Source organism: Montipora foliosa, chromosome 7, assembly GCF_036669935.1.
Source record: "Montipora foliosa isolate CH-2021 chromosome 7, ASM3666993v2, whole genome shotgun sequence".
Taxonomy (NCBI): domain Eukaryota; kingdom Metazoa; phylum Cnidaria; class Anthozoa; order Scleractinia; family Acroporidae; genus Montipora; species Montipora foliosa.
Window position 1 is genome coordinate 36,596,232 of NC_090875.1, and position 10,000 is coordinate 36,606,231.

General features: G+C 40.5%; 1 protein-coding gene across 1 annotated transcript in view; it reads left to right on the forward strand.

Moving 5' to 3' along the window:
- The first annotated feature begins 4,130 nt into the window (after window positions 1–4,130).
- LOC138009453 (E3 ubiquitin-protein ligase rnf213-alpha-like) overlaps window positions 4,131–10,000 on the forward strand; it is a 107,450-nt gene continuing 101,580 nt past the window's right edge. The window contains exons 1-3 of the mRNA XM_068856474.1: window positions 4,131–4,416; window positions 5,781–7,144; window positions 7,563–7,724. Of these exons, the coding sequence (XP_068712575.1) occupies window positions 4,254–4,416; window positions 5,781–7,144; window positions 7,563–7,724 (1,689 nt within the window). The 5' untranslated portion in view covers window positions 4,131–4,253. The remainder of the gene's footprint in view (window positions 4,417–5,780; window positions 7,145–7,562; window positions 7,725–10,000) is intronic.

Sequence of the window (10,000 nt, forward strand, 5' to 3'; positions counted from 1 at the left end):
ATATTTACGACATGAAAACAACATTAATTTTGAACCGTGAATATAGAATATAAAAAGTTACGATCAGCGACAAACATTTTGGGAGATTTTTTGCTACGTTCAAGTAAATTGCAAAATCGAAAGTGACATGGCCGGAATTCAGCGGGCGCCGTAATTAAGTTACCGCGGAATGTTTACTCGCCAAACAGTGAAGCATGTGTGTCAAATGATGGCAAGATACCGGGTTTTTGTAAGTTTCTTTTTCTGTCAAGTGTTATAAAGTTTGACAATGAAATGAGCGAAGTCAAAACAAAGATCACAATCGCCCAACTCTTATTTATGCAAAGTCAAAATTTACTCTCCAAGACGCGTACGACGTTATTTATCACCAGGTAATTCCATCATTTTGGAAATAGCAGCTACTTTATTATTCATCTGCGACACAAGTTTTCACTGATTTTGGGCTCATTTTGTTGAAACTCAAGCACGCTTCAAACAGGCCTGTGAACCCTTCCTGCTTACAGAGCAATACTAAAAAACTTCTCCCATATCACATTTCAACCTTAAGATCGAAAATTCAATACTCAACATGATATTATAATTCACAAAGGCAGAAAATACCACAGAATCCTTTTCCAGCGAAAATTTTATTGAAACAAACAACATATTTGCTCTTAGAGGCGAAAACCTCGTCCTATTTCATTGCGTGCTTGAAGACAAGAAACTCAATTGTGTCAAATTACCATGTACTTCAGGTAAATACTGCTCACTTTGATTTCGTCTCGACGGGCGATAGATTGTTGTCGAAGTCCAGTACTCGTCGCTTTTGAGATTCATGCCTAGTTTATCCAACTGACTTTCCATTATTGAGCTCCATAAGGGTATATTTTGTTTAAGGATCCACTAAAACGCCATTCGCGTTGCATGACTTTCGACGCCATTGCAGGCTAAGTTAATGATTCTACTGTGTCCACCAGAGAAATCTACGCAATTCTACTACCCTCTCGATCCTAAGAAAATACGCGCAGAAGGCTCTATACACAAAGACACCACTTACCAGGGGAGTGACAGGCAAGACTTTTACCGACACGGGAAAAAAAAAAAAAAGAAAACAAACAAACTAAACGAAGATCTCGACTGGGTTTGCCCATAGGCAACCCAGTAATAAAGATCTTACTCGATTCATGCAGAGCCTTTTTCGAGAACGCCAAAATCGAGCATGCAAAAGAAAGGCCCTGCTAGCAGGGTGACCAACCATGAAGTAATCTCTATATTTTGCCGGGTAAGCACCTCAATACATGTTTACGAGTTCGATGTTTAGAGGATGTTTGTCTACTATCTGACGGAACGCAGGCATGTCGGATAAACGCAAGGAACGTTAATCCCAAATAAACGTAGTCTTCACAGAGCTGTACAATTTCAATCTTCAGCTTTAAAATACGGCCTCCGCCAACTATAACACAGACTTGAAAACACTTGAAATACGACCTCCGTCACCCTTGAATAATCACACTCGATACTCCAGCTCGCAATTTCGCCATGATGAAGGAATTTTGCTTTGAAGTATCTTCAAATATGTCTTGAAGAAAAAGAATTTACTTGCAGAACCACGCGTTTTCAGTTGTTTGAAAATTATGCTGATGCATCACAAAAACAATCTCATTAAATATTCAAGACTGTTCCAGACAACACGGTAACGCAACGATGTCAGCAATTTTAAGAACATAACAATACGGTTCAAGTAATTTCACAGCTTGGTTCTTCCAAGACGGATAATTTCAGGGGTTGTTGTGATACACAAAAAAGGGTAAAATCTGGTGCGAGAAGACTCATCTCGAATCGGAGTTATTGACCAAGCGTGCGGTCAAGATGGCTGGATATTAGCCAAGTTCTTCTGTGTTTATGGACCTCCACTTCGTCTCGGTCAATAAACACGCAAAAAAAGAACGAGGCCAATATCCAGCCATCTTGATCGAACAAGCTTGGTCAATAAAGGATTTGTTATATGACTTAAAACACCATTAAATGATCTTTGATCTTGCGGGACCAAGCGAGAAATCCAGAGCGGGCAGTATCGCTCATTCTTGCCCGCTCGGGTATCCAACTGACAGTGCGCGATTTGGTTCATCTTGCGCGCTCAAAGAGCTAGTCATATACTAAAACATGATACACGTCTACCAAGCAGTGTAGTTGATACCTCTATTCATTGTTAAATGGAAATACTTTCCTTTGTAGTCTAAGAATATTCATAAGAATATTTCAGCCTCAAGTCGGCAGAAAAATAAGAATACAGAAAACACCATTTTTAGGCAAAAAAGATCAACAACGCTTGACGATTTTTTTACCTTCAAGATGAACTGAAATCAGCTCAGTGCCACATATGACTATCCCTACCCCCAAACACCTGTTATGAATGATGGAAAAGGGGCGCGGGGATAAATCGTTTCTCGTGACACCAACATCACCATCCTTCGTGCCCGATTCATCTTTGCCCTCCTGCGCACAAAAGTGCTTCATCCTCACCCCCACACCCCCCCCCCCCCACCCCTAACCTTGCGCATTTCGTGCAACCCTAAGCGATTTTAGCTCAAATACAAGAATGGTGACTGTCTTAAATGAAACTTGTAAACAAGATATTAGCAAAGCAAATGGAATGAAAAATACGGGACAAATGCAGTAATTTCCGGGTCTGTGGGTTCTACCTTCACCCGGTGGTGGACTAGTGTCACGCAGGGTGAGTTCCGACAGAGAGCCCTATTTGCTAGACTGAATTTTTTATTTTTGCACCTGAGTCTCTTGGTTTTTTTTTTTTGTTGTTGTTGTTGTTGTTGTTTCTAGTTAACACTGCCTTTTTCAAAAAATCCCTCATAATGTGTGTTTGGTAAGGCTTTTGGGTCTTCTGTTTCCGATTCGTTTTGATTGACTCTCCCGACCTCCCTTGGTCAAAGTGATTCATTTTTCAACTTCCTGTTCGTAGGGTTTACCATGGCATTTTCGCTAAAATCGAACGCACCTTCCGGGTTCAAGGAGCTCAAACGACTTGTGAGCAGTGCTGTTTTTACCTGTCTGGAAATAACAACGTATTTTGTAAACCTTTTGTGTAATTAAAACCCTCAATGGCTTTTTTAATTCTATGAGGGGCTCCCTCGGGCACGCTCAATTCACTTCTAATCTCGTACCCAGATCTTCCACGGTCATACGGAAGGAAGATCTGGTAAAGTTCGATTTCGAGCATGCTCAGTGCCAGCGAGGCCCGAAATACGGGCTTTTCTATCACTGCGCATGTTCGTACTCTCTGTTGTGATTTTGGGTGATTTTGCGGAATAAACATGGATTTCGAGAGTATTCTTGAAGAGATTCTTTTGGGTAGAGGACAAGAAAACCTTAAACTTAAGCCGAAAGAGAAAGAAGCGCTACAGGCGATTGTTTTTGAACGGTCGAGATTGTTTAATTGTCGGAGCACCTCAGAATCACTGAAACTAACGCTTTGGCTTAATCAGTAAACGAGTGCTACTTTCTTCACACAATCTTGTGAAAAGTGTAGTTAGCCAAACCGTAAATTGAAAGCGAAAATGTTAGAGTGCTTAGACCTGATCACTGCAACGAGTGCTATTTTCTTGACACGATCTGGTGAAAAATGTAGTTAATCTAACCGTAAAATTCACAATTGATCACTACTTAATTCGCGAGGCACGCTTTAAGAACGAGAAACACTGTTTTGAATAAATTACATACTTCAACTTGAATTTATTAGTTTCTGCGTACCGCGTAGCAAGCTACGCAGAACTTTATTCGAGTGGCAGGGTACGTGGGGCTTTCGTCGGTACCATTTACACAAACGTCGCAAATTTTTAAAATGATTTTCCTCAACTTTAAAGCTTTTCCGGCGTCGGAAAAAACAAAACTTTCCTCCGCAAAACTGACATTTATTCAAAACAGCACATGAGCTTGCGAAAACCAAACCTTCATTAAGTGCTCCGCGAAATTAGCCAATCGGAGTTTAGATTGCATTGCCGCAACCTTTTTTTAGTAGCCAATGAAAACTGGTGTACTGTCGAACTTTACCAGATCTCACATTTCCAGTGACAGAGTGAGATCTGGGTGCGAGATTAATTCACTTCCGCTTCATTTCTGAGAATACAGCAGTTCAAAAGAATGATAATGAAAAAGCTGAATTTGCGAAAGGTCGTCATTAGCTCAACATTTTTGCATGAAGATGGTAACGCGTTTTGTTTGTGTTAATTCATGACGATGTAGTGAGAAACCGAACGGGGATGCAGTGTCCTCATTGTGGATCTACAGCCCTCTGTCTAGGGTGGAAATTTTGTCCTCAGTGCGGTTCGCTATTATCGCGAGCGTCAAGCATACCGACAGTTGCTGGGCACAAACCAAAGGCAGACCAGAGTGTACCGGAGACTAAAACTCATTCCGGAGAAGGTAAAGTAGTGGCCATGAACTTCGTTGGTTAAAAGAGACGAAAGCTGATTTTCGAGTTAATATGCAAATAATAGTCTGGGTTTCGGAGTAATAACACCTATTTTCTTCGAATCTCGAGAGATATTTTTAACGCTTAAGTTCGTTTAAGGTGTAAATTAAAGGTTAGTTGTTATCCGGCGCATTTAGTAACAGAATTTATGAATCTTTTGATCGTTATTTCAACACTTAAGAGTGTTTCGCCTTCGCCAAGGATTTCATGTTGTGTTTGATATTTGCATTGGTTTTAATTTAGTCACGAGAGATTTGCTTCACAATTTCTAAACTATTTTCTCAGTCAAAAATTCTTGTAAAAATACTTGTAGAGGAAGCTACTTGTAATCTGTTGTTTCTCCGCGTCATACTGCAACGGTTTGTGATGGCGTGCAGGGAATTGGTGAAAAAGCGCCGAAAGTGAAACAATGATTTCCCCCTGTAATTCAACGAACGAATATGGACCTCCTAGGAAGTGAGTTTGGAATGATGTAATCGTAAAATATGCTATCTTTTGGTGGTATTTCGACGATTTTGGGGAATGTCTAAATATTATAAGCCTCTTATGGCTTCCCTTCGGGCTTCCTCACCACACCTTGCTGTAGTTGTAACATTCTTGTTATTGATTTAGACATAACTTATTGTATTTTATTGTGTGGCGAATGAAATACATAGATTTTCCAATTCAGGTTCAGCGTTGTTCTTTGAAAGCCTTACGGTAACTTATGTTTTGATATAACTTTGAGAACGAATGGGTAAAATGAAAAATAAATTAAAAGTAAATAAAGAAGACAATCATTAAACTTAATATGAACTGATAATTTGCATTCATCTCTTATTTTATGGTTACCCACACTGCAACAGGCCCTCACAATAGCGGCATAAAATTGGATATTGCATCTGAATGCTGACAAGAATAAAAGCTTTCTTGTCCTTAGGGCTTAATTAAGCATTTTGGATGGACGTTATGTTATTTGGATAAGATGGGTTAAACACAAAGATGTTTTACAGAAAGGGCAGTGCAAGTGGTGCATCATGCAAATCATTTCTAATCAAGAGCTTGTACTAAAGAATTCTGTGAGACTTCCTGGAAGATATATTGACTCTGAGCAATATTCCTGAAACATTCCTGTTATGAAAATAACTTCTGACTGTTATGTTGTATAATTACCCACGCTTGAGTGAAGTTAAACAAAAGTAGGGACAACTCCTTTTTAAGAGTCTTCGTATTTAAGGGGCGTTTCATGATGTTTTCCGTACATGAAGTGCATTCATTATCATGCAAACTTGGACATATTTAGAGAAATTAATTTTGGTCTCATGTTTTATTTTAGTTGAGAACCAAAAGAAAGTTCACTCAACAAAAACCGATGAATCACAGCCCATGACCAGTCAAACCCCTGGGGAAAATCATAACCAGAAGGAGCCTACCCTATCAACAAATATAGGCCAAGAAGAGTCCCCACTTAACTCGCGAAATCAAAGAACATGTTTTGACGATGAATTTGAAACTTCAAGAATAGACGAGTCATTTACTAAACAAAGTCAAGAACAGTCGTTGCCAAGTCAAAATCAAGGAACAGGCAAAGATGGCAACAAAAATCAACTAGAAAACACAAGCCCAGGACAATCATTGCCAAGTCCAAATCGAATAGCAGGCAAAGATGGTAAGGAAATACCACCAACAAACACGAGCCAAGGACAGCCAATGCCAAGTCCAAATCAAGGAGCAGGCGAAGATGATGAGGAAATACCACCAACAAACACGAGCCAAGGACAGTCATTGCCAAGTCCAAATCAAATAGCAGGCAAAGATGGTAAGGAAATACCACCAACAAACACGAGCCAAGAACAGTCATTGCCAAGTCCAAATCAAGGAGCAGGCGAAGATGGTGAGGAAATACCACCAACAAACACGAGCCAAGGACAGTCATTGCCAAGTCCAAACCAAATAGCAGGCGAAGATGGTAAGGAAATACCACCAACAAACACGAGCCAAGGACAGTCATTGCCAAGTCCAAATCAAGGAGCAGGCGAAGATGATGGCGAAATACCACCAACAAACACGAGCCAAGGACAGTCATTGCCAAGTCCAAATCAAATAGCAGGCAAAGATGGTGAGGAAATACCACCAACAAACACGAGCCAAGGACAGTCATTGCCAAGTCTAAATCAAATAGCAGGCGAAGATGGTGAGGAAATACCACCAACAAACACAAGCCAAGAACAGTCATTGCCAAGTCTAAATCAAGGAGCAGGCGAAGATGATGGCGAAATACCACCAACAAACACGAGCCAAGGACACTCATTGTCAAGTCCAAATCAAATAGCAGGCAAAGATGGTGAGGAAATACCACCAACAAACACGAGCCAAGGACAGTCATTGCCAAGTCTAAATCAAATAGCAGGCGAAGATGGTGAGGAAATACCACCAACAAACACAAGCCAAGAACAGTCATTGCCAAGTCCAAATCAAGGAGCAGGCGAAGATGGTGAGGAAATACCACCAACAAACACGAGCCAAGGACAGTCATTGCCAAGTCCAAATCAAATAGCAGGCGAAGATGGTGAGGAAATACCACCAACAAACACGAGCCAAGGACAGTCATTGCCAAGTCCAAATCAAGGAGCAGGCGAAGATGGTGAGGAAATACCACCAACAAACACAAGCCAAGGACAGAAAAAGAAAACGCTTCAGGTAAGCAACTGACAGTAAAACACCTTGGCTTTATTTCAACCATCTTTGGAATTTATATTGTCACCGTCATCCCACACGGGGTTCTGACCCAAGGAGCGCGGGCTCACACAAAGTAGAATGTGAGAAAGAAACCACGTGTCCAATAGGTGTCACTGGTACATATATGACATTAGCAAGATTGATGTGCAATTACGAAACCTTGCACAACAGTATTCTTTAAGATGGGAAACAATTCTCTTTGATTTTGAAGGAAATTAAAGAAAAATTAAATTCCTCATCTCGCACTTGCCTTGCTGCGCAGCCACGGTCTACTAACAAGATACGCATACAGTAGTACCCGAATGTTTGACATTTAGACGCATCAGAGGCGTCAGTGGATTTAACTTTTGATTCATTGATTATTTTGATTGCATTGAAGGTTACAATTACATCCTTTGGTCCCGTTACGAGAAAAGCAAGTCAAAGAAACCAATCATCTAATGTGTCCTCGTCGACTGAGTCATCTGGAGGAACAGCAATGACAAATAAGTCGTCAAGTCATACTCTGGAGGAAAATGGCAATAGCGGACAATCTCAAGAGGTAAGTTTGATATGATACCTGCTTACAGATGCCCCACATCCCGATGACAGATAATAAGGAGTTTTGAAAAGGACAACACCACACGTCAATGATATGGTTAGCTTAATGAGTGAAATAATCGTGCTTACGTGGGGCACGCATTTGGAACATTTTTCGAAGTCTGTTAAACGACGATCAGAAATTTTTAACTAAGAGGCTCTAACGAAAGCAGGAAATCTTTCACTCACTCTAGGCTCATTTTATACCACGTGTCCAACATGGAATAATCGCAAAACACTTAATCTACCCTAAAGTTTTACTTTGAAGTCAAGTTTGTGTTGCAGTAGCCATCACAGCCTCTTGAGCTCCCTAATAAAACACACAAGTGCAAAATTGTGTTCTCAAACACACAGTGCCATGGGAAATAAACAAGAATGGGAAGGGGTGGGAGAGTTAGCAGTGAATCCCAGGCCATTTTATTTTAGTTTACTTGGCATTCTAGTGTAGATGATAGCCTAAAGCAACTTTGAGAGGGAGAAAAGTCCTATCAGTAGTTGACTGTAAAGAAATTTTTCCTTTGATTATTGTTTACAGTAATCACTGACGGCTGGAATTAGAAGTGGGGGAAGGGGAGGGGGAGGGTTAACCACACAATTTAAAAATCGCTTCAGTAAATAATGCCTTTATAAAGAAACGTGTTACAGAAATGCTCTATAAAGACCATTTTTGCTCGCTAGTGTAAAATACCAGATAATGTGCACGGAGCGTCACAGATATGAGCACAAGGACTGATTGACCGACCGACCAACCAGATCTCGACCGTGCAAAGGAGTGGTGCCAAAGCCTTCTGCGCAGCCGTTTGGTTTAACAGAGAGTAATTTGACATCAAAGGTTGATGATATCTTTGAAGAGACAAATAGGAGAAGTCAAGTGAAGCTATGATCCTCGCTGTTATCAACGCAATTTTTGCAACTGCGTGGAGAAGCCTGAAAAATTCAGGACCTCAACAGGGTTTGAACTCGTGACCTCGCGATACCGGTGCGACGCTCTAACCAACTGAGATATGAAGCCACTGACGTTGGGAGCTGGTCATTGTGGGTTCTAATGTTCCCGTGAGGAATGAATCAATTTTTGCAATTGCGTTTATAACTGCGAGGATCATAGCTTCATTGGATTTCATATCCGCAGTTCATACATGATCCATTTCATATATCATTACGTGGAATGCCGAAGGCATCCACGTCTTAAAACCGGGCTGGTGTCTTGCAAATAAGCATACCCCACGGATATTGAATTAATCTCCGATCGGGTGGACTGACTTATATTCCCTCCAGTATTTCCAAACTTCCCTGCCCCGAGGAGAGCTTTTATACTTCCCAAACAATCACGATTCTTCTCTGCCAGCGCGTTAGACCACTCGGCCACCGTGACACACTTCCGTCAGGCTGGTAAAAGCAAACATTTATAATAGAATCTTTCCGCCCGCCATGATTGTTTCAGTATTAAACTATTCGATAAAGTGGATAGATGCTTTTTCTTTGAGAAAGGCAAGCTTTAAAGGTAAGGAGAATTTTCTACGTTTTTTTTAGATCTTGCTTCGTACTTGTGTGTTCCATTGTGAACACATTATTATTTTGCATAGAACGAATACGTACTCCAATATTTCTTGGGAACCAGTTTGTTCGCCGTTTTGACGTAGAAAGAAAATAAGAAAATAGCTTTCAACGGCCAAACAAGATAAAAAATGAAATCAAGTTTTAAAAAAAACGAATTAGCTATCGCCGTCACGGGGACTTCGCAGCCGTCCCCCATCCAAGTACTAACCTCATTCGGAGGAGCTTAACTTCAGCTGACACTTGGACTAGCATCAACGATTGTGATCTTTGTGTTAAATTCGCACATAGATCTTGTCGAACTTTATAACACTTGAAAGAAAAAAAAACGCACTAACAAAAACCAGGTGTTATGCCGTCATTTTGTCACAGATGCATCCTTTGTTTCGTGAGTTGTCAGTAAACACGCAAGGTATAACTTGATCACAGGCGGCCGCTAAAATCGATGTCACTTTCGATTTTGCGATTTTACTTGTATGACCAAAAGTACGATAGAAAAATTGAACTCTGATGGAACGTAACAAAAATCTCCCGAAATGTTTTTCGCTGTCGGCAAATTGTTTTATTCTCGATCGACACTTCCTAAAAGTTCCTTCTGCTCTTCTTGAAAACTACATATTAATCTTTATTTACTATTTCGTCAATATTTGTTTTGCATAAAGCAGGCTAGCAAAATCTGTACCT